Source organism: Lepidochelys kempii, chromosome 22 (assembly GCF_965140285.1).
Source record: "Lepidochelys kempii isolate rLepKem1 chromosome 22, rLepKem1.hap1, whole genome shotgun sequence".
NCBI lineage: Eukaryota > Metazoa > Chordata > Testudines > Cheloniidae > Lepidochelys > Lepidochelys kempii.
In genome coordinates this window covers 21,601,049-21,625,196 of record NC_136401.1, presented here as the reverse complement: position 1 = coordinate 21,625,196, position 24,148 = coordinate 21,601,049, and the positions used below count along the sequence as shown (strand labels likewise).

At 46.6% G+C, this 24,148-nt stretch overlaps 2 protein-coding genes across 14 annotated transcripts in view; one reads left to right on the top strand and one right to left on the bottom strand.

The window, feature by feature from the left end:
* Positions 1-17,018, bottom strand: part of CEP164 (centrosomal protein 164) — a 70,664-nt gene extending 53,646 nt beyond the window's left edge. For 7 of the 12 annotated variants that reach the window (XM_073321153.2, XM_073321154.2, XM_073321158.2 and 4 more), the window contains exons 1-8: positions 16,872-17,018; positions 12,067-12,179; positions 11,114-11,225; positions 10,311-10,524; positions 7,070-8,815; positions 2,995-3,153; positions 1,424-1,552; positions 488-565 (exon numbers count right to left, since the gene is read on the bottom strand). In XM_073321153.2, coding sequence (XP_073177254.1) covers positions 488-565; positions 1,424-1,552; positions 2,995-3,153; positions 7,070-8,815; positions 10,311-10,524; positions 11,114-11,225; positions 12,067-12,154 — 2,526 coding nt within the window. In that variant the 5' untranslated portion in view covers positions 12,155-12,179; positions 16,872-17,018. Of the gene's footprint in view, positions 1-487; positions 566-1,423; positions 1,553-2,994; positions 3,154-7,069; positions 8,816-10,310; positions 10,525-11,113; positions 11,226-12,066; positions 12,180-16,871 lie in introns of those variants that run through there. The other 5 variants (XM_073321164.2, XM_073321165.2, XM_073321159.2 and 2 more) reach the window with 4 other exon arrangements.
* Positions 17,019-19,735: 2,717 nt separating this feature from the next.
* BACE1 (beta-secretase 1) overlaps positions 19,736-24,148 on the top strand; it is a 30,250-nt gene continuing 25,837 nt past the window's right edge. For both annotated transcript variants that reach the window (XM_073321068.2, XM_073321067.2), the window contains exon 1: positions 19,736-20,490. In XM_073321068.2, the coding sequence (XP_073177169.1) occupies positions 20,230-20,490 (261 nt within the window). In that variant the 5' untranslated portion in view covers positions 19,736-20,229. The remainder of the gene's footprint in view (positions 20,491-24,148) is intronic.

Sequence of the window (24,148 nt, the reverse complement as noted above, 5' to 3'; positions counted from 1 at the left end):
GAACACACTTGCCAAAAGGAATGATGAAGCTGGAGTGGTATTTTTTTAAAAGAAAAAAAAAAAAACTGAAGACCTCGCTGAAATATAGTTGCCATATTTCCATATTTGGTTATTTTACTTGCGAATGTTACTTCTGTTCACCCACTGGAAAAGGCAAAGACTAAATGAAATCCTGCCCAATGCAAATACCGCCACTCTCGCAGTAACCTTAACTCTCAAGAAGGGGCTAGATGGTTCTGTCCTTGGCCCTCAGATATTCTCCCACTATACGATACCTCTGGGATACCCGTATCCAGCTGCATGAATTCCACGGCCTCCCCAACTGTTGCCCCCAAGAGTTCAGCTGGACCCAACAGTGGCCAAAACCAAGCTCTGATTTCTCCGTGCAAACCCTCACCTGGGAATATCCAGCCAGTCATTACTATCTCAAGTGACCCATTTCTTTCCTAAATGCCCATGACAATTCCAAGGACATGCTCTTTCTTACCTCATACTCGAAGCCGCCTCCTAGGGTGCTAACATCCATGTGCAGATTTTTGAGCAGTCTCGCTGTCCCACGGGGACTCTATATATTCAAAAAAGGAAAACAACTGCACATGAGTTTGTATCTTTGCAACTGGCCATATTTCAGGCCATGCTTGAGAACATTCTACAATTTAGTAATTGGTGGAAATGGGACAGGAGAACTGCAAGACAATGTGTTAAAGCAACATGATGGAACCATCTGATACATTTCAGAAACCCTCCTTAGCAGTGTATCGCTTCTGGAATTATTCTTCTTTACAAATGCGAGTGATGACCAGCTACACATGGCAAGCAGGTGCTCCACACAGGCAGCCACCTGGGTAAGGGGTCTCTCTGCTGGGTTGGCAGGATTCTTCCATATTGCTATCCTGAACTGCCATTTCCCAATAGCACAATAAATTCACAAATGAGTGTGCTCATACAGATTTCAGTCTAGTCCACATGCCTGGGATCTTGTACCCAATGAATTTAATGGCAAAGCTGCCAATGAGGTCAAAGGGGCAGGATCAGGCCCACAGAGATTGTGAACGTGTCCATAATAAACACTGAAACCCTCTATACATCTAGGAGTAGAAGAGAGCACAGCTATGCACTTGGAAGGGAAACTTCCCTAGCTGACACATCCATGGCCAAGACCCCCTACAGACAGTAGCACTCACCCTCTTAAAAACCTAACAGTTCAAACCAGAGCGAGAATAGGGTTAGCTACCCTGGGGAAAAGACAAGAAACTTAGCCTAAGTTAAACCCAGAAGCATTGGAACCACAGGACATTCTGGGCTGAAAACCCCTGAGGCAAGGACTATCAGTGTCTATTCTCTTATGGGATCTACGCACAGCCCACAAAAACAACACACGGCACTCATAGGAATCTAACAGGTTTCTCAGCACTCTTGCTACCTGATTCTCACTCTCTTCCTCTTCATTTTCCCCTTCATCTAGAGCTAGGAGATTGAAGGAGGCTTTTTCTTCATGCATGGATCCCAGCAAGCTCTTCGTGCAGCCGGTGGATTTAAGGGTCTGTGGAGGCTGCAAAGTCACACACACACCAAAAAAAAAAAGGGGGTGGGGGGGGAAAGAGTAGTTAGACCAGAGCAAGCCAAACAGGAAAGGACGCAGGCATCCACTCAGGCATATCAAAGCATGGCAGCCCAATTCCATCCCTAGCAGAGGGACTCTCTCACCAGCTAAGTAGCACACAGCAGCATAACAGTCGGAATATCAAGGACTATGCAGGCTAACTTGACTTCTGAAACAGTTATTTTGCAGAGAATCATTGCAAACATATCTCGACTACTGAGATGGTGACGTCTGCTTTACACAAAACTTTCCATTATAGCAAAGGTGCTTTCACTGTAAAGAAAAACACATGCAAAATCTCCCCACTCAAGAAAATACAAATTCATCAAGTTGGATTTGCAACAGACTTCCCCCTCCCGCTTTTCTTTTTTAAGCTGGATTTGTTGCTGGTAGAAGGTGTAAGATTGATAGCTCTGAGGATGCAAGATCTCTATACCCACCAAACAAGTACAGAAACCGATGGCAACAAAAGTTTCTCATTCCCACCCCCACTAGTGTGAGCTTCTCTACGTGGCAAGTTATTGAAAGACAAGCCAGCATGTGCATCTACAGCCTACCAGCTTGCCACTCAGTAACATCCCTGATGGACATTGCTACCGTGCACTGAAAGTCGTGCCCCACGATTTCCGTGTGCTGCAGCAGTAGCCACAGGGGATGGTCCTGCACAGCAAGCTGGCACACTGTAGATTCACACCCTGATCCACCACTCAGTAACTGGGCTTGTAAACAAGCCCAGTGTCTCAGCTTTCTGCTGGAGGGACCTCCTCTGGAAAACAAAAGGAAATTCAGTCTCTGCAGCCCATTTAGTCTTTCCCCTCTCTGTGGGGTGACCAATGAGGGGCCAGCGGCCATTTTACAAAGTGAACGTTTCCCCTCATGACTGGACTTGAGGCCCAACAGCTCATTTCAACATCAGATGGGAACAGCTGCTCAGCCACTAGTGTGATGGCACCTGTGATATCCTATTATCACAGCAAATGAGTGTTCCATCTTTCCTGGCAGAATTAACACATGGGGGCTCAAATACTAGAATGATGGGCACCAACATAAGAGCTTCCATAGCTAGAAGGCGGGGAAAGAGAGGAGCAACTCTTATGCTCCGGCAGCGTCATTCTGACTGCAGTGGGCTGGAGAGCATCAGGCCCAGGATCAGGGCCACTCTGGACTAGGTTCTGTACAGACATTGGGGCAGGGGGAGAAAATGCAGACGGAGGAAACACATTTCACATTTTTAAGCATGGCTTCAAAGACAGGATAAAAACCATGTACGAGGGACAGGGATACTGCCTTTGAAACACCATTCTAGTGTGTCTGTGGAGGTTCCTGAAAACCTGGCGCATTGCAATAAACACATCCCAAACTGAACTTCCAGTGAAGAGGAAGAGAGTTACCAGAGTTCCTTCTCTGAGCAGCAGACTGGGTACCCCGGAGTTCTCCACACCGGTGCTTAGTGAGCCACGGAGGGCACTGGCTGGACCATCCACGACACCACGTAAAGGAGCAAGACTCCCCAGGGGAGCTTGGACAGGTGCTAGCAGGGAACCTGGAGACTAGGGCATGCAAGGACAAGGTAAGTATCTGACCACAATTGAGATGGATCAAGAGAAAGAGAGCAAGCATCATTTCCAGTCTGCAAGTATAAAACTACAAAAATAAAGAGTCACTCCTATCTAAACACTGCCTGCTACCATTTAAACTACCTCTGCTCAAAAGCTGCTAATGAGACCCAACACTCAGGTGTGTGAGAAATAACAGGTGGATTCACTTGTGCATATAGCCCAGGACCCATATGAACACAGAGTTATTTAGTTCACAACAGACAGGAGTTTGTCTGATTCACAAAGTTCAGAAAAACACCACCAAAACATCAGGGAGTAGATAAAATACAATATAACCATGTTGGCATACACAAACTTTATAGATGCACATTCACAAACAACATTATATGAATGCCTAGGAGGGTGGTCAGAATCTCTGCATTATTCTAATAAAATCAGGCCAGACAGCATTTCCCATCTTGTACCCCTCTGCTGCTTTGCACAGCACTGAATAACTGAAGTAGAAACCACGGCTGACAAATTCGGTTTCCTCAGCAAAGAAAAAGAAGTGACGTTTATGGTGAATTACTGTCCAGATATCAATCTGTGACTTTTCAAATAAGAACGAACCAAAAGGATTAATACACTCTTGCTGTTACTTGAAACAACCCTTCCCTGAGTTGGGTCCTCCCATGCCAGCCTTGCCCTCACTATTGAGTTTCGAGCTGCTGGCCAGGAAGAGGGGGAGCAGGGATGCCCATATGAAGTAATAACAGCTCAGCAGCCCAACAAACTGATTGTGTAGGACCTGGACTAACTGTGCAGCTTCCCCCTCCAATTACCCATGAGAGGCTGGGGGGGTTCCGTCATCATTTTCTTGTTGTTACTTTAAGCAGAATAAGGCATGACAGTCTCACTGGGATGGCAAGAAGTCTCCTGCCGTCCAGAAGCTGCAATAAGCAGCTGGGACTGCAGCAATGACTTTGGCTGAGAAGTACAATTGTTCAGTGGCAGGCAATTCTGCTGCAGAACTTCACCAAGGGTCTCTTAATAATTTCTACTGAAGCTACTCCCATCTACAGCACAGCAAAAACCTTGAGAATAATTCCTCCCTCCATCCTAGTTAGAGGGGTCAGAGAAGAGCCATGAAAACTGTTAAAGGACTGAAAACATTTTAGAGTGAGAAACTCAAGGAGCTCAATCTATTAAGCTTAATAAAAGGAAGGTTAAGGGGTGATTACAGTCTGTAAGTACCTACATGAGGAACAAATATTTGATAATGCACTCTTCAGACTAGCAGCAAAGGTAGAACAAGATCCAAGGGCTGGAAGTTGAAGCTCGACAAATTCAGACTGGAAATCAGATACATAGTTTTAACAGTGAGGGTATTTACCACTGGAACAGCTTACCAAATGCTGCGGTGGATTCTCTGTCATTGAGAATTTTCAAAGCAAAATTAGATGATTTTCTAAAAGGTCTGTGCTAGGTCTAACAGGAATTAATTTAGGGAAGTCCTGTGGCTTGTGCTATGGAGGTGGTTAGACCAGATGATCACAGTGGTCCCCTCTGGCCTTGGAATCTATAATCTCTAAACAAACGCGAGCCCCATAAAGGGCTGAAATCAAACAGGACAAGCTGGAGAAAATGCCGAACTCAATTGACCTGATCAGAAGAGCCGAAGTTTAAATTGCACTTGTAAAGGTGGGCTGAGAAACTATAGGCTAGCTCGGAAATAATCCCTCTCGTATAGCAGTGACACAAACAGGCCCCCAACCAAGGACCTGAATTACCATCACAGAGCATCTCAAAGCTCTATTTTACACAGTGGAATTTTTTATCCAGTAAGTCATACCTTGCAATACCCAGCCTGAGGTAAACTGGAAACTAATGCATGCTTCAAATACGCCTATGGTTTGCCAGCACAGCTCTGTAGCATTTCTTCAACAGAGCACGTGTGCGTCGACAGAGCCCCTGTGCATCGGTAGAGCAGTCTCCCGTACACTGTGTTTATACAAAATTACAGACTGAAAACACAGTTAATTCACTAGCACACCGGGGGAACGGGAAGGAAGATAAACGCACACTGATCTCTCCTCCACCAAGTCGTTGCCAAATCAATGGTTATAGTGTAAATTACACATTCTGGGCTTAACTAGTAATTTTCTACCGATGGCTATTAACTGTGTGTGTGAAGCTGGGGGTGTTAGTTGTCCTTCAGCAAGAAAAACTCACTTCCATCCAGCTAATTAAAATTTCCAGGATAATCTACAGTTTATCTGATATTTATAGTCATAGTTATTATCAGCTAAGGGGGTGCTACCACATGCTGGTAACTGGAAATCGAAGCTAGCAATTCAGTGGAGTCACAGCAGGATACCAGCAATACGGGACCAAAGCAATTCATTAACATTACATACACACACTGACCTTTTATTTTATTTCTTCAGAACACAAGATTTGGCAAGTCGTTATTAAACCGAGGCAATTACTTATGAAACAAAGAACAAGCCAGCCCAGGACACTCTTCACACCGACCAGGCACCTCCCACTGTATGCGGTGGAGGAAAGCACCATGGCCCAAAACTAGTATATCTTATAGCAGTGGGGGACACTCAACTGCTCTGCCTCTTGGGGAGGAAGAGTGAGCTTCAAGCACACGCAGCTGCAGGCCAGAGCAAAACAGCTTGAGCGCTTGTCATCCAACATTAAATACTACCTGGATTTTTGTTTTTAATTAACGAGGCAATTGTAGCCCAGGATAAATGTCCTAATAATGGGATAGCTGGGAGCTCTGAAAAGAAACAAGCATACTTTGGATTGAATTGTTTTATCAAGCTATGAAGGGCGGAGAGTTTGTCCCATGATATTCAAAGCAAAACAGTCGGAGAGCATTGCTTGCCATCTGCTGCATACCCCCATGTCCCCGGGTTCACTGTCAGCTTTGCAGGGAAGCATCACTTTTAATGGGTGCTTTGGAGTCTTTTGGTTTCCCAAGAGCGGAGGCGGAGGGGAAAGAGGGAGAAGACTGCTTTCAGAGATGGCACCATTCCAAGCCCACCTTTGCTGCTCTCCCATGAATTTACCTGGTTTGAGTTTGCCAAGATGTAACATAAAACAATAGCAGTGGTGTTCAGGCCAAAACTGAGGTTTGCTCAAAGTAGTTCGTGCAGCACCTGCCTGTAAAAAGGCCTGCACCGGGGGGCGGGGTGTCACTGTGCTAATGCCCAACTTCCTTGAGAAAACAAGTTCATGCAAGTTTTGTTTTTCTGAGTTCACCAGAAAGGGTGGCCCTGTGGTTAAGGCACTGGACTGAATTCCTGGCTTGTTCATACTCCCTACATAACCCCTGCCAAATCACTTAATCGCTTCGTGCCTCAGTTTCCTGTCTGTAAAATGAAGACACTTTCTTTCTCCCACCATTGGTCTACCTTATCTATTTAGACAGTTCACTCTTCAGGACAGGGAATGGCTCTATGTATTTGGACAGTGGCTAGCACAATGGGCCCTGATCTAAGGTGGAGCCTCAAAGCAAGTGAAAAACAAAAAAGGGAGATGTTCCTAGAAATTACTTTGTAATTAAATGTAATAATCCCAACCCATGTACTGCTCTATGTGATCTGTTTGATAGTTCACAAGACAGAAATAATTATATTATATTATGGTAGAATTCACCCAGGATGTAAGTTATGTAGTGCTTACCATGCCAGGAAGGTCAGCTGCAAGGTATTTTTCATCCTGCACCCCAAAGCTTTAATAAACCCCCCAAATACCTGCCACATCAGCTCATGTGACTACCACCAGGAAGGTAATTTCCCTTTCTCCTGAAACTTCACTTAGCAGAGAGAAAATGCCCACTCAATTCCTCGGATTCATTTATAATGGAACAGCAAACCAGTTACAGAAGGATTTTTAAGTCTAAGCTGCCTACCTCATTATTGCCTGCTCCTTCACAAAGCTCCCGTTTGCTGCAATCCTCAGTCGCTTTCCCGCTCTGGGTCAACTCTCCTTCCACCTGCCGACAGAGCCTGCTGCTTTCCTGGCACTCGGTCTGATAAAGCCAACCAGGAGTAACCTGTAAACCCTCTGTGAACAAATCTGCCTCTAGCCCTCTAGGAACTGGCTCTGTCCTTTGCTGTTCTTCTACTGTTTCTTCTTGTCTGCCCTCATTGTTCGTCTCAGGGGCATCACGTGACCTATTCAGTTTCATGTTAAAACTGACACAACTATGTTCCTGACTAGGCACTTGATCGTTTTCCTGCACATGCTGATAGAACTGCTCATTCTCAGAGTTACAGTCACTCTGCAACTTTTCATTGGCTGAGCTTTGTGGCTGAGTTTGGAGAATTCCTGAGAAAGGATGAGTGGGTAGAGGACCTTTAGCAGCAGCAAGCAGGTCTGTCTGTCTGTCAGACTCATGAGAGCTCTGGAGATCCCAGGAGAAGTTATCAACCTCTCCCAAAATCTGTGATACAAAATGATCAGCTGAACTGCTTGTAACACTGCTATCAGGTTCAGGCCCCAAACCGTTTGCCTTCTCCTTCTCTTCGTGCTGTCCAGCACAAAGAGAAACAGGCTCCGACGCAGAAATTTCAGCTCCTGCTTGAGCACAAACTTCTACCCCTATGGTGTAGGGTAATGTTTCTGCAGTCACTTCAGGGACTGCCAGGTGGCAGTCTAATAGGTCTTTTTTCTGGACTACTTGTAGGCCTGCTCCTTCAGATTCAACAAACTCTGCCTGCTTTGAGCGCTCTCTCTCACACTTGCCGACAGCCTCATTGCTCTTGCAAAGTTTGGTGGCTTGACTCAATGCCTGATCCTGAAGTTTTCTCTTCTTTCTGCTCTCGACTGCTTTGCTGTGTGCCCTCAGCTCCCGTTGGGGATAGCGAGCATCAAATTCCGCGATCAAACTCAGGTCTTCTGGGGGACTGGCATCAAAGAGAATCATTTCACGTTTCCTGCTGTAAAAAATATGGTCAGGGGCACTGGGGGTCAAGAAAGGTTCATTTTCATTGGCTTGTGATAAACCTGGGTCTCTTTCCTTATCACCACCAGGCCCTGTTGATCTTTCTCTGACTGATAAGCGGTCATCAGGCTGACAGACACACTCTCCTGTCATTTCCTCCTCCTTCCAGTTGTCAGACAGCTTTTCCTCAACAAAGAGCATACCTTTGTCCTCCAGGACATTGGGGGAATCAAGAACACTTCTCCCATTTTCAAAGTCTTGTGAACACGATTTCTTTGACATGCAGGAAACGGGCTTTGTCCTAACAACATCCAAACCTCCAAACTCCGAGTCAGAAAAACCAAGACAAGACTTGTCTCCAATTTTTGGGGTCTTGTCTTGGCCCTGCTGGTTGTCTACATCCGATTTGCTAAAAGATGCCGTCCTTCCTAAAATTTTCTCCACATCAGCTAAGATCTGGTGAGTTCTGCTGGACTTTGCTGTGAGAAGTGGCTGCAATTTATTTGGGGAAGTCCCTGCAAACTGTCTGTTTGAGTCACTTGTCTCTGGTGGTCTCCCAGAAGTCTTTCCTTTACCTTTCTTAAGAAAGCCCTCATTCCTAATCTGGCTATCCTGATCTAGATCAGGACTTGCACACTCAGAGGACAGGATGGGAGAGGACATTCGATAAAAGGATGTTGAAGGAAGAATCCCTGGCTCTGGCTGCATTTCCTAAGTAAATAAATATTAGCAGATAACTAAAATAGACAACATGAGATACATACACTCATCTACAGCACGAAATGGAACAGGATATACTTGCAGCATTTGAAATAAGAAGTGCTATCAGAAGTCCCTCAAATTGAAGGCTTGGGCCTTTTCCATGGAAGGTCCCTGCCTGAAAAAGACTTCTAACCCCAAGAGTTTGTTGGCCTTCAAGGTCTGGCCTTCAAGGCACATCTTATCAGCCTGACGTTTACTCAGTTACTGATTGAACTGAGAAAGGTCTCTCTATCTGAAAAGGGAGGAATCGTTTGCCATTGGGAGGACTACTCTTGTTGCCAACCAACAGCAAAACAGATGAATCTGTTGCTTTTAAGGCTGTGCCTGGTGCCTAGATACCATAGCAACAGGTGCACAGTTACTGCATAAACAACATTGGTTGTTCCTTCCAGTGAGAAATACTGCTCCAAAAATTCTACAACAACCCCCCCCCCCACCATCTCAGCACAGCAATTACTCCATCCCTGAAAGGCAGGAAGTAAGAGGAATGGCGTGAGTTCAGAGCTCTGAGCCCATGTTCTGCAAGGGCCTGTGATCAAACGGGGGTATGCAAAGCATTAGGAAACAGGAGGATCCTAGAGACATTCTGGGTGTGCCACAGACCCACTCTAACTCCAAGTCACCTGAGCAGCTTGATACCTTGGCCCAGTCAACTGGGAAGAACAATATGCTAGAAAACCTTGGCCAGCCCTCAGCACAAACAAAACGAAGAAGAGACACCTTCGGGTCCTGCAGTATCCTTGACTTGATTTAGGAAGGGGGCTTTGAACTGCTCATGCCAACATGGGGCCCCTCTGGCACCACAGCAACTCCACAGTCCCAGCTCCCTTTTCTAAGAGCAAGACTGGAGGGAGGGAGCATCCAGTGAGCCCTGTCTTCCTTCCACCTCACAGCCCCTCAGGCCATAAAGTCGTTGGAAGCATCACAGAAAACCAAGTGCTGAGTTGCTGAGGGGAAAGTGAAAAGGAGGACTTGTGGCACCTTAGAGACTAACCAATTTATTTGAGCATAAGCTTTCGTGTGGTTAGTCTCTAAGGTGCCACAAGTCCTCCTTTTCTTTTTGCGAATACAGACTAACACGGCTGTTACTCTGAAACCTGAGGGGAAAGTGAGAGTTCAGGGACCTTGAGGGTGAAAGTGGCAGTAGCTGCTCCCCTGAACAGGCCAATTTCTCCTCTGGCCTCAGGTTACTAAGGGATTTGGCCCAGTTGTTAAAAATTAAGTTAAAGAACAATAATTGAAAAGCGATGCCACGTCTGCCTCTGTCTGCTCCTCTGCACAGCTCCCACAACCACTTCATGCCTGAAGCCAGCCAGGCAGGTCATTCATTCTGCCTAACCTCTAATACCACAATAAGAAGCAGCCATCACCAACTCGTGGCTGGTCACTTATACTCATGCTGGCTCTTCTGGCCCTCCCCAACAAGCACCTCAGGTATACTCACCACAGCATGTTTCATTGGCTCTCTCTCCTTCTTGTCTTTCTTTTCCTTCTTGTCTTTTTTCTTCTTCTTGTCTTTCTTTTTAATGCTGCCATGAGCCGAAAGCTTCTCCCGCTCCTGGATCACAAGTTCTCTGTAATGTTCATCACAAGGGTGGTCCCACGTGGACTGGCCATTAGAAAAGTTAAAGTAATAGATGTCGCCAGTGATATCTTGACTGATGTGGGGAAACAGAACATGAAGACAGGAGAGAGTCAGGGCATCAGCTCTGTGCATGGGAATCAGTACACACAGCTAGCAGCACGGCTGCTTTGTGTGGCCACAGAACCTTTTGTCTCAGGAGCTCATAGGGCTTTACAAATGCTGGCCATAGGCTCCCTTTGGTGCATAGCAGAAGCGGAGCATGCTGCCCCAGAAAAGCCCAAATACACAGGATGGGGGAGCAGCTGCCCCACAGCACATTCCTGCCTCCATCACACACATTTCCCAAACTACTTCTTCCCTCTCCCTAGGGCAAAGGCAGCATTTCTACCATTTTTTAAGCATCACCGCACCCCAGTGAAGTACGGTATTGTATTATCCCCATTTTACAGGTGCGTGTACAGACATGGAGGGGAAGTGACTTACCCAGGATCACAAACTGGTTCTGTTGAAGTGCTGGGAATAAAACCCAGGAGCCCTGACACCCAGTCCCCTGCTCCAACCATTAGGCTACTTTCCCCTACTTATTTGACAAGCTCCCGGAGAGGGATTAGCAAGGAGAGGTTGACAATCTACTGAAATAGCTGCTGATTTAGAGTTCTCACCATGGTTTCCACTCTGGAGGTAAAGGAGCCACAATGCCTTCTCTGGCCAGCCACATCAGCTCTGGCTCATTCTCAGGGTCAATCCCTATCTCCCTGGCAAACTCCTGAATTTCTGTAGTAGAACAAAAGCAGAGGAAACAAAAGACAGTAGAAGACAGTGTGGCAGACAAGCAAGGCTGTGCGTTACTGTGCAAACCTGTGCTAGGTACAACCCAGGGGTGCTGGGAAACCCCCTCATTGAAGACACTAGAATTAGGCTGCACAGAGCTACAGAAAACATCCCATGTGCCAGGGAGCATCTTACAATGGGCAAGGCAAGGCTGAACACTGCAGGGGTAGGAGATAGAGGCAGGCACAAACTGCCTGTATATGATGTATATCCATGAGAATGAAAACCAGGAGCCTTATTCTATCATCTCACCGCCGTATGTCAGAATTAACTGCATGGAAGTCAAAAGGAGTTAGTCCAGTGAAAACCAGTGTAAGTAAGAGGACAATCAGGTCCCAAGAACCCTGAATCCTAGTGTCCCACTCTAGCCACTAGATGACACCATCTCCTCTTGACAAACATTTGCCCCTCGTTCTCCTAAAAGAGATTGGCTCTCTTGCTCAGCCCCAGGTGGCTGGTTTCCTCTGTGACAGTCCCAAAGGCTGCAAGGGAATGGAACCAAGAGCCAACGCAGCACCTCTTTTCGGTGAGTGCACTGACTGGACTAATGTCACCCTCTAATTCTGCCTTGCAACCCCTTCTGCTTGAATTTGCTAGCAGATCAGAATTTCTTTGTGAGACTGGCTGTTATTGATGCACTAACTACAGCAGGATGGAGTGCCACTAACACAAGAGCTATCTTTTCAACTCTCCAACATACTGACCATCGCTCATCCTCCTGCAATATTGAAGAGCAGCTCCTGAGCCCTATCTTTCTGCTCTGAGGAAGGCAGATGCCAGTTACCTTGCTCACTGGGTATGTACGTTTCATCATAATCTTCTTCTAGGATGAGCTGATCCCCAATGCGTATAGCAGGTCCTGCCATGTCCATTCATAAGGGGACACACTGACTGCACCTAGTCGTGAAAACACAACCAATGTCCAGAGCTAGATATAAATGAATTTCACTCATTATATATTAATTAGCAGATATGCATGTGGGGCTTTGACGCTTTCCTGGGGAGCCCAGAACTATGGGTGACCTCGTTACCCTCTCTCTCATCAAGAGAGAGACTTGCTGGAACTAAACTGGTTGACAGCTTCCTGTCAGCCCAGCATGTTAGCCAGCCAAACAATCTCTGCCAAAGCTCTGCCAGCTTTTAATTTGCCTTGCAGGTAACACTTGATGAACCCTAGTCCCAGAAACTCCCTGGAAGAATGTGCCTCTTCCACATCCAGCCGTTACTGGACACCCACAGAAATTACCAGATCCTCTGTACCCAAAGAGACAGTGCGCACACCAGCCCACTAGGTGAACTGAGGATCCACACTTTAGTATTACAACAACACTGAGGAGAACATATAGTAAAACCAAGAATACGTTTATTACTAAAGAACAGAAATTCAAGCGATAATACGAAGCAAAGATAATAGAAAAATCTGGTTAAAAAAAAAAAGAGAGAAATGTTTCTGCAAGTCTAGAACTTAACTCTAGGAAGTTAATCTTCTCTAAAACAGTCTCTCACCTAAAACTTCTCCTGTAGTGCTTGCTGGAATTCAGACATACCAGGATCCAGACTTTCATGATTCCCCTAAGCCCTACAAAGGGTTTCCTCAGTATGTCGATAAACCTCGGGTCTTTTTTCCCCCTCTTCTTATACGCCAGGACATCTTTGAAATGCATCCTGTGAAGCGTAACCCCAGACAACATTCCTTGTCCTACTGGTTGCTCTTTGAGGTGTAGGTGCCAAGCTGTCAATGTTACCCTTCCGTTAATTTGCGTTTTTTGGTGCCTCAGTATGTGAATATAGTCCCCACTGTTTTTAGCTAATTCTGATTAATTAACATTAGAGACAGGAAGATAACTACATCCTCTCCTGTCTGGAAGAAAACCTGCTTTTTCTCTTTGTTTGAGTACAGACTTAAAGCATAATATCAGTAAGTATCCAAAATTCCTCCTATAGCGTTCACACACACACACAGCTGTTAATGACCAGTGCAGTGTTCGTTTTCATTAGATACCTTGTATGACATTCCTCATAGATAAATGCCACGACAAGTGCGTGTTAGGTGTAGTGCCTTTGCCAGGCCTGACTGGAGTTTGCCAGTAGGCACGGAGGCACTCTGAGGGTCACGGGGGCCATGATCGGGAAGTGAAACAGGTTCGACAGACCAGGGCTCAGGTGCATCGACAGGGCAGCGATTGCTGAAATCTGCAGCTGCCAATGATGTAGTGATTGCTGACTCGCTCCTCCGACACACAAAGAATCACAAGCAGCCCTGGAATAGGCCACATGGCTTCTCTATAATTGTTATTGATCATGTCCTCGTTAAAAATCATTGGTAGTCTATGGTCATGGATGTACGCGTTCACAATATGCTAAACTTGACATGACCATCAGCTTCTGCTGACAAGAGTGCACCTCCCACTTCTACCACAGCCAGTTAATGAGGCTGAAATTAGTCCAATTCAACCAAAAGGTGTTCTTAGAATTGAGGTATCAGATGACTTTTTGTTCTGGGCTGCTCAAGGTTGTTGAAACATTACAGACGGAAGGAATGGAGTTGTTTCAAGTCAGCAGGGACGACTGTTAGCTCAGGGCTGTGGCCAAAGCCCTTCAAACATCAAGCACTGATTGGGTGAGGAGATGCTCACTGCAGCTGGAATTAAAGAAAAAAGGTACATCTATCATGAGCAAAAGCAGAGGCTGGATGGGTTAAACTTTGGAACAGCATCCAGTCACTGTGTAAGGAAAATCAGGAATCCTAGTGGTCAATTCAGGCAGCCAGTTTTGGACAGGCTGCCACCAGGCAGAATCTCTGCAGTCTCTATGCAACTGTGCAGTGTCTGCAGTGGAGGGTGGTACCAGCCTGTACAGTAAAGAACCAGGAAAGCAGCATCAGCCAGAGTCTGCAAGACCACGTCATGATGTTCCTCAATTATCCACTGCCTGAAGAGGGCCAAGAAGTTCCGGGAGAGCAACCATCTACCAGCCAAAAAGAGATCGGGATTCCAGTCTGTAAGATGAAGTCTGGGAAGGCACCAGGAGTTTGTAACATCACCCCTATGTTGTTGAAGACAGGCGAGAGTATTGTTGTACCAAGGCTGCACAGACTCTTCCAGACCCTCTGGAGCACTAACATAACTGCCAACAATTGGAAGGCGGCATTATTTTTACTCTGTTCCAAAGGGTGATAAGGCCATAGGTAGCAACTCAGAGGTATTACACTTTTGCCAGTCCCAGGGAGAGTCTTCATTTCCATATTAATGTCTTGAATCAACAATGCACTTCATGGCAAAGACCGGGATACTCAGCGTGGCTTCAGACCTGGTCGTCCCACTGTCAACCAGATATTTACCTTCAGACTGCTTTTTGAGAAGATGGATGAATTTAATAAGCTGCGTGCAGCACTTTTTATGGACCTCCATCAGGCCTTCGATTCAGCGCATTGAGCAAGTTTGCAGGCTCTGAAGAGATGACTTGGAATCCCTGGGAAGATAATGTCAATGACAGAAGAGCGCTATAAAGAAACAGAAAGCTGTGAACACAGGAGTTCGGCTAGGCTGTGTTCTGTCATTACCGTTATTCAATATCAGCACCAATTAGTTTATGGATAAGCTTGAGGAGCCAGCTGTCGGTGACAGTGAGCTGAACACCCTTCTGTTTCAAGATTTCAAACATGCCAATCACACTGCCTTGTTGGCTCAGACTGGTGAATCGCTGATGGCTGATCTAGTTGGGCAAGAAGCAGTGCGCATTGGTCTGGTTAATGCTTGGCCATCACCATCAAGCAGCCTCCAGCTCCAAATTACAATCCATTTAGCATTAATCCGTCTACATGGGACATCAAGCAGGTGGCAACTGTCAAATCCTTGGGGAGCAGCAAGGGCAGTGCTGGAGAGTTCTCAAAAGATGTGGACGTTTGTAGAGCAGCCACGTTGCAGGCCCTTCAGCAGCCTCTGTGAGGACCTCGTGGCATCAAGCCTGCCACGAAGCTACAGATCCACAGAACCCTGGTTATACCTGTGCTGTTGTATGGCAGTGAGATGTGGGTGCTTAAGAAAGCTGAAGAACACCAAACTGAGGTTTTTAATTCTCTTTGTCTCTATCAGCTGCTTTATATTAAGTGGCAAGACAACATCAGAAATGAGGATATTAGAAATTGAACGCAGCAACTGCCTCCATCAGCATTGGTTCAGTTTCAGTGGTTTTCTTGGTACAGACGCACTACTAGAATGGAAGACCAATGTATTATGAAGCATGTGCACCAAGGAATGCTGCTACACGGACAGCAATTACCATGGTTACCAAAAGCTTCAGTTGTGTCGTAAGATTGCCAAAGACAGATATAAACTGAATATCCAGCCAGACCACCATAACGATCTAGCTAGAAATGGATCCAGGTGGCACTTGATCTGCAAGGAGACTATGTCCCTTTGGATTTTCCATGATAGTGATCACGTGTCCCAATTATAAAGTTATTAGAAGACTATCCCCAATATTAAACATGAACAGTCACTTATTTGTGATGATTACTTCATAGGTTACCCCACATAAAGGCCAGACAAAAGAACCATTAGTGCCCCGGAAAACTCCCGTCCATTTTTTCTCGGTGATGTTCAGTGGGTCTTCAACTTCCTGTGGGCCTTTGTACCGGTCAGTCATCACTATCAAGGGCAGGCAGCGTACCAGGCAATGTTGTCAACACGCTAACAATGACAGCTCTAAGTGCTAGAACCACACTGCTGCCATCATTGAGCTCTCCTTGCCTTTTCCCTTTCCAATGACCTCAGACGGCTCTGTATTTTTAACTCTTATGTAAAATGAGCAGCAATTAATCCTACTAGGTCCCAGACTGCAGTATTTTCAGGACCACAGGATCAAAGCAACATCACAAATCCTACTCCACATTCTCTCCTGAACATATGCGGGACCTAAAACATCTGAATATGGACAATTTAAGGTTAAGATGCTTCCATTCTTATTTCTTTACTAGTGTTTATAGTCATCTCGCTCACACACAGTCTTTAGCAGCAGAAGATCGAGTCTGTGCTGATTTATTCCAGTTAATTGAATCCCAATTTGTATATGTACCAAAGTGCTTGTGTGTACTGTAAATATCACCACACACGCGTGTATTGTGAAGCCGTGAGCTACCACACTAATCAAGTGAGTATGCTGTTCCCAACTTGGTATTAGTGGCTACAACCGTGCCTTGCTTAATCACCCACCTATGAGAAAATTAAAAAACAACAAGGCAGAGTGCTGGCCAAGAAACAGATTTTCATGCTCTCCTTGCCAAAAGCAGAATGAGGGACAGACTTCACGCCCCCAGCGCACAGACCTGCTCCCTCGCATCCTTTCCACACGCACACTCCCCTGGCACGCCCACGTGCTCTCAGCAAGTGCTCTCCCAACTCCCACCCCCATGGCACAGCTTGTGCACACCCACTCACACCAGTGCACACCGAGTCCTGCACCAGCCTTCCCCCTCCACTTGCACACGCAACGCCCACACTCACCCCACCCCCACTCTCCCTTGCACACTTAGCCCCCCTTGCACACCCACGCCCCCTGCAGCAGACGCCCATGACAGGGCGGCCTTACCTTCCACGGGGCCCCAGCACCTCCCCAGCCGGGGCCACCCCCCGCTCCCTACGGGCAGCACCAGAGGGGGGAGGCGGCCCCCGGCCTGGGCTCCCCACCCTCCGCTTCCATGGACGCCTGGGGGTTGCCCTGCACGGGCCAGCAACTACTTCCGGGCTTGGGCTAAGCCTAGCAACGGCAGGGCCCGCCCCAGCCTCCGCCTGATTGGGCGCCGGGGGGGGGGGCGGCCGCAGTGGATTGGTGCAGACGTCGAGCCGAGTCACGTGGGTCCTGCCGCTAGCCCAGGGTTTTGTGGGAGTTGTAGTCCGCAATGACCCTCCTTGGGCCTAGCGACCCCCACCCCAAAACCGGGGCCAATGACGCTGCGGGGCCCTCGAGCCCGCAAGCGACATGCCCCCAAACACCAGGTGTCATGACCCCAAGGATCACCCCCCAACACTGCGTGTCTTGATGCCTCCCGGGGGCATGCCCCCCAAAACCTAGTGTAATGACACACACACAGGGGCCCGACCCCCCAAGCCCAAGGGGACACAACCCCCCCAAAACTGTTACTTCATGAGAATTCCAGGGGTCACTTTTTTAAACAAAGCAAGTTTCCAGCCCTCTCTGGTGCAGAGAAAAGCTTGAAAACACAACCCTCTATGGATTTGAAAATCTGAAGGGAAAGAAAAATTAACAACAATAATACGATTTAAAATCTCATTATTTTTAAACCAGTGTCATGACTGCCCATCCCTCCACACTTCCATCAATTTCAGCAAGTTGGCCTGAACAGTGCGCAGACAGTAGCTGATTTTTAATTGCCAACTATATCCTTTTACTTTCTTATGGTGCGAGCTACTGAAATGCCCATTAAAGGGGCACTATAAAACAATACTACTTAAATATACTATAAAACAATATATTAAAAATCCTTTGTTAGTACAATTTTAGATCAGTAGGCACCAAACTGTGGCGGCCATATTCTGCTACCTCTCCTCCTCACTGTCTCCAGCTAAATCAGATAGACCGTTAAAAATACACATACATTTCCTAATGTTACTTTTCCATGTATGCAATTAATGTAATTGCAAGATCCTGTGTAACTCTGAGGCCTTCTCACTGGAGTGGAGATGTCTCGGAGGCCTTCTCTCTGTTAGGATGTAATCCACACTAAGAGAGAGTTGAAGAATCTCTACCTGAGATTATTAAAATTGAATGAATTTTGGGGCCTGATCCTGCAAAGGGAACTATTTGAATAACTCCTGATATTTACACTGAGCCCCGTTAAAATTAAGGGACTTATTTAGAAATTTGGTCACCCGTTCTAACATACTCAGCAGAGGAGGGCTCCCCAGCCAGCAAGCCAGAATCTTTAGCCAGGTTCTTTGAATATTAACCTGATCCTGAATAAGTAATGTACAATATGTTAACTTTTTTTGTAACTTTGCTTTAAAGTTAAAAAAAAAGGGGGGGAAGGGGACACTCCTATAGGAGTTATTTATGTATCTGAGTAGCCAGATTGAAATCAATAAGGCTACTAGTGCAAGTCCTTGAGTAAGGGCTTGTCTACATAGATAATTTTACCTGTATAAATTACATTGTGAATTTAAACTGCTATAGTTATAACACTATAAACACACAGACACACACACTTGTGGACACTTCTTATAGTTTAGGAGGACTTTTTAAATTAGGTTATGTTGCTTGGGAAGGGGTTTAAACTGAACTGAAAATATCCAATATGGAAAAAAGTGTCCACACAGGCAGTTATACTGGTATAATTATACAGGCATAATTGTACTTATACTAACATAACTTTCCAGAGTAGACAAGCCCTAAATGTGTTCTGGATTAGGACACATATGTTTAGACTCTGTGCATTTCACTTTGCTTGCCCTATAGCCCGGTCATTTACTTGCCATGGTTTCTGCTCAATTTCACTTTTTTTGTATGGGTTTTCAGGGAATATAAATTATCTCCAGACAAACTGGTTCAATTCATTTTTTGTTTTATGATCATAAAAATGTTCAATTAATTTTAAACTTTATACACACACAAATAAAAGTAGTGTGCAAACAATGAAGGAAAATGAACTGTTTGGGAAGCAGATTTTTATTCAAGACTAATTTAAACAAAAATGCATGGGGAGGGAAGTAGGGTGCTCTACAGTAGCATAACCCACCTCTTGTGAGTCTTACAATATTTGGTGTTTTTCTTAAAGTCCCTGCTGTTGGAGTTCTACAAGAATCTCAGTTTTCATTTCTTTTTTTAAAAAAAAAAAAAAGTACATTGCTGGGTCTTGTAGTTGCAGAGAAAAGCTGGAAAAAATGATTCCCCAAAGGCTCAGAAACCAGAAAGTAAATAAAAAGAACCCCCAATTATTTTTTTTAATCTCAATCTCATGATTTTTTGGGTCATGTCTTGTGCTTTTTTTGAATGGTTGGGTTTGGTAATATTGCTATAAGATAGATGGCTCTCTAAAAACTACATATCCTGAAATCAACCTTGCTTCTTATGACCAGCAGCCTTCTTCTATCCCTCAGCACACGTACTCATAACCCTCTTGAAGGCTGCACACATATTCATGTTGCAAATAAACTTTATACTTTAAACAAGCAAACAGAAACTTCATTTTCTTATGCAGCTTTCTTCTTCAGCTGCCCCCACTGGCTGAAATTTATATGGGAAAAGAGTTCTTGAAATGTTTTTCCCTCTCTCTTGGGATTCATAGACTACAAAGCCAGAATTGTGACCATCCAGTCCAGAGAGTGGAGACGCTGTTCTCTTCACCAAAGGGCACCAAAACCAGACACAGCTGATATAGCTGTTACTTGAACAGGAAGCAAAAGTGGAAACTACACTTCCCAGAGATCTTTGGGGGGGAACCTTTGGCTTTGACAGCAGCCGCCACAAGTCTTTCCGCCTCCAAATCTTGATTGCAGAGTGAAGAGATTATGGTGGACTGACAAATGCCGTCTCTGGAGCCTGGAAAGTGACCGGATTGCCTGGTTTTCCCATGCTTCAGCTAACCAAAAGGAGGAGGAGGAAAACAAATCAGCCCAGCATGACTGCTGCTTCCAGGTTCTTATTTGCACTGAATCTCCTCTCTCCTCTCCGAGGTGCTTGATGGTTATTACTTTAGATTTACCAATCAAGATATATTTTCACGCTGGAATGCTCTCTGCCCCAAAGATGCTACTGGTGGCTGCTGGCTTGCTATGAAGGAGCGTTTGGTGATCTGAGTGAAACTTTTACCTGGTCCTTATGCATTCGGCTTTGCAAAGGGAGGGATTTCCTTGAAGAAAACAACTGCAACAGCACCATCACCTCAGGATCAGCAAATTCAAAGGAAGGGCTGGGCAGGGCTTTCACCAAAATGGCCCAGGTGTTGCCTTGGTTGCTGCTGTGGCTGGGGTCTGGCACGGTGCAGGCCAGCCAGCCACATCTGGGGATCCGGGTGCCTCTGAGGAATGGGATGGGGACCCTGCAACAGGCCCCCAGGATGCAGCGCTCCGCTGAGTTGGAGCGGGAGGATTCCAGACAAAGAAACAGTTTTGTGAACATGATAGATAACTTGAGAGGAAAATCTGGACAGGGCTACTATGTGGAGATGACTCTAGGGAGCCCCCCACAAAAGGTAAGGCACGCTATCCACATTCCCTGGCTGTGGGTTATTGGGTTGGTTTGCGAAGCTGAGACCAAGCCCCGACTTCACAGAAGTTGAAGCATGTGGGGTTTGGTATGTGTACCGCTGTGTGGCTGTGCTCAAGAGAGACCACACACTAGTCAAGAGAGAATCTAAACAGACTTTGAGCAGGGAAAATAGTGATTTTAGAAAGCGACGACTACAACTGCCAGAAAGTGAGAAATACAAACTTCACTCAAGGGAATTTTGTGGCCAGAGTACAGAGCCATTATCTGTGTGGCTGCACGAGGCATTACCGATATTCATTTCAGACACAAAAAGCAGGGCCTGGTCTATTAATTGGAGAGCAGTTTATAAAATGCTCTCCATAGGTGTTTGCAAATGAAACACTCCAGGCTGTAGGACTGTGTGTGGCAATTACGTTGTGTGATGTACAAATGAGATGTCTTTTGGTAAATACTCTCCCTATATAGTCACAGAATAGGCCTTCAGTTCTGTTGATTCCTGTGTTTCATGGCAGGCTATTTTGGGCATCTGGATGATGGTGGTTGTTGAAGAACAGGTTTTACTAATATTCAGATCACCAAAGGAAGTGCAGCACAAAGAGGCGAATTCAGCCTCTCTTTTAGGCAGACTCCCAGGATGTCAGAGCCCAGGGCTGCAAGACTTGGCCCCAAATGGATCCTTCAACGCTACAGGATCGTAGTGGTAACCCTGCAGCACTGAAATGCAAAGCTCTGAGCCAGCCTCTGTCCTTAGCTGACATCGTTGTGCTTAGGTTGACCCAGCCCGCAAGTAAGGAATTTGCATTGCTTGTGAACAGCAGCAATATCCAGGGGTTACAATGGTTTTCTGATGCCTTAGCAACTTCATCTTGGATTCTTATGGAATGTAGATGTGCATGAGAAGCGGGTGGGGGGCAGGGTGTGGGGATACAATCCCCCCTGGAGAAACACAGGTCTATTTTAAAATGACAAATATTTGTTTTGAGAATGTCACCACAGCTGTACACCAGTCATCAGGAAGATTCAGAAATGGCAGAATTGCTCTACTGAAAACACAGACTTACGAGAGTGACCAGCCTGGCGCTTGACCAGCTTTTTCTTCATTGTTTCCAGCCATCTATAAATGAAAGTGGGGTGCAGTTGTTCAGGGAACTTGAGTTTCACCCCACATGACAATTTAAAAATAGCAGAAGGATTGGGGGGGGGGTGTATGGGTGCACATAGGTGTGCATGAGCATGTAGATATGTTGGGGATTGTATCTTTGTGTGTGTACACACACACACACACACTACACAAGCTGGCTTCTGCACCCACTGAAATCAACAGTAAAGCTCCTCTTGACTGCAGTCATGCAGAGTCAGGTGCTAACGGAGTGCATGGGGAGAAGTTGAATGTGTAATCTGTGTGCATGTGTGAGTGGAGCATGCACACATGTGTGCATAGCATGCATGCGTTTACAGCTGTGTGAGTGTGGGTGGGTGTGTAGCGTCTGAGTTTCTAGAGAATATCTCCCAGGAAGCACACAGCAAACAGTATATGCATGACAGCACATTAAGCATGTTTATTATCTGCTTGGATTTGGGATGCAATTCCTGACTAGTGCAAACCTTCCAGGGCTTGTTTTGGTTTCAGCTCCTGAGTAGCTCACACTCACATGCAGTATGAGACTTGAGCCAGTGACCTGCACTGGCTATGCTGTGAGCAAATTAGCGAAGTGAAAAGAGCTGGAGTTTGCAACAAACCAGCCCCTCTCAGATTAAATAATCTGGTCAGAAGCAGGGTTTCCTTGGCCCTGGGTGGCCTTGTGTAGCTCCACCCCCTCCTCAGGGCAATGATGCTCACAGGTATCAGCATCCAGGTGGCTGGTGGGCACAGGGGGAAACCTGGGAATGCTCACAGGGGTGTCCCAAGGCCCAATGCTTGCCCCTGGGTGGGTGCTGGATTCCTGCCGACTTCTCTGGGAGTTGGGTGTCCCTTGGGCCAGCAGCTCAGCACGGTCCATTTCCAGGGGGCTGGTGGGAGATGCTACACAGGAAGCCCTGAAGGCTGGAGTCCTCTGGCTGGCTCCAGAAAGCTGTGGGCAGCTGCAAGGTAAGTTGCCCCCTGGTAGCTTGCCCCAGTTACGAGTCAGAGGGGCCACCCCAGGATAGGAGCATGGTCCAGTCTCTGCAGTCCATTCAGCCCTTGGCCTACTACAGGGACAGCCCATGGGTACCAGTTATAAGATGTGGTCACTTGTCCACTGGGAGCTGCAAACGGGCATCCCATGTGGCACGACAGTGCACGTACATGCATTGTGGGTACAGACAATGGAGGGGCTATACCAATAATACTGTAGAGCAGATCTGGTGCTGGGCAAAGCTGGGCCTGGGATAGAGGCACATATCTAGACAGTGAAAGTTTCCCCAAGCCAGTGGCTGCCCTACACCAATCCAACTCCCTGCTGGCAGCCTCGCTGTGCAGCTCCAGCCACCCCATATGGAGCAGCTCTTTAGAATGGCTAATGGGCCAGTGGGAGCCAGGTTCTGGAATAAAGAGCTCCCCTCCCTGCAACACCCTCCAAACGCATGCACACCCCTGCATCCGGCATGCCTGTCCTACCCCTGTAATATTATTATTTGCTTTGCCATAGTGCCTAGGAGCCCTCTGGAAACACAATACAGCAGTAGCCTTGTGCACTCTCCCTGACAGCCACAAGGCACAACGCAGGATCAGCCCTTGTAATACAGCACAGCTTTAGGTGCTGACTGGTCTGATTAGAGCAATTGCCTGGAACCTGCCATATATCCAGACATTTTCAGTGAGACCCTCCCCTTTCCACACGCACGCTCACATTTCTGAAATATTCACTCTTCGGGCAGCACCTTTCATGTTTGGCCCCCGTCCGCAGTGGAATTTTATTTTATGTTTTTAAGTGTAAGCGAAATCCCTTCAGCAGGCATTTTTAGTGGGCATAAAGTCTATATAAAGTGTGTGTGTCTCCACAGGATTTCGCTCCCGACTCCACCGCCGATTCACCGAGAGACCTCAGTCCGTTCCTCATGGGCTGGTTTTCCAAGGCAGTCAGGCACCCAGTTCCCATTGACTCTCCACAGGAGTTGAGCTACTCACTACCTTTGGAAGATCTCCCCCTCACTCTCTCTGCTCCTCCGTTTCCCCACCTATGAAATGGGGGGGGGGAAATTACACTACCCTGCCTCCCAGGGGGAGGGTAAGGCCATGCATTAGCGTGTGCAAAGTGCTTCAAGAACTACATGTGAAGGGTGCAGGGCAGCGGTGATATTTATTACAAATCCCGGGTTACCAAATTTCATACCCTCCTCCATGTGTTCTATCCCCGATCACTGTTCCGTTGGACAGCTTTTGACTCTTTCCCCTAGCCCCTGCCCTCTCTTGCTGCTCCCCAAAGGGAACCCTGCACACCCAGCACCGCCTCTCTACCACCAAAGGGTCCCCAGGGCAGAGCCTGCCATGGATCACTGTACCACGGCAAGCTCCTTTCCCCCAGCACTGCACAGCCTCAGCTTATAAAATACACTTGTTTCTTTTGCAGCTAAGTCCCTTATGGCAGTAGCTCTCAACCTTTCCAGACTACTGTACTGCTTTCAGGAGTCTGACTGGTCTTGTGTACCCCCACATTTCC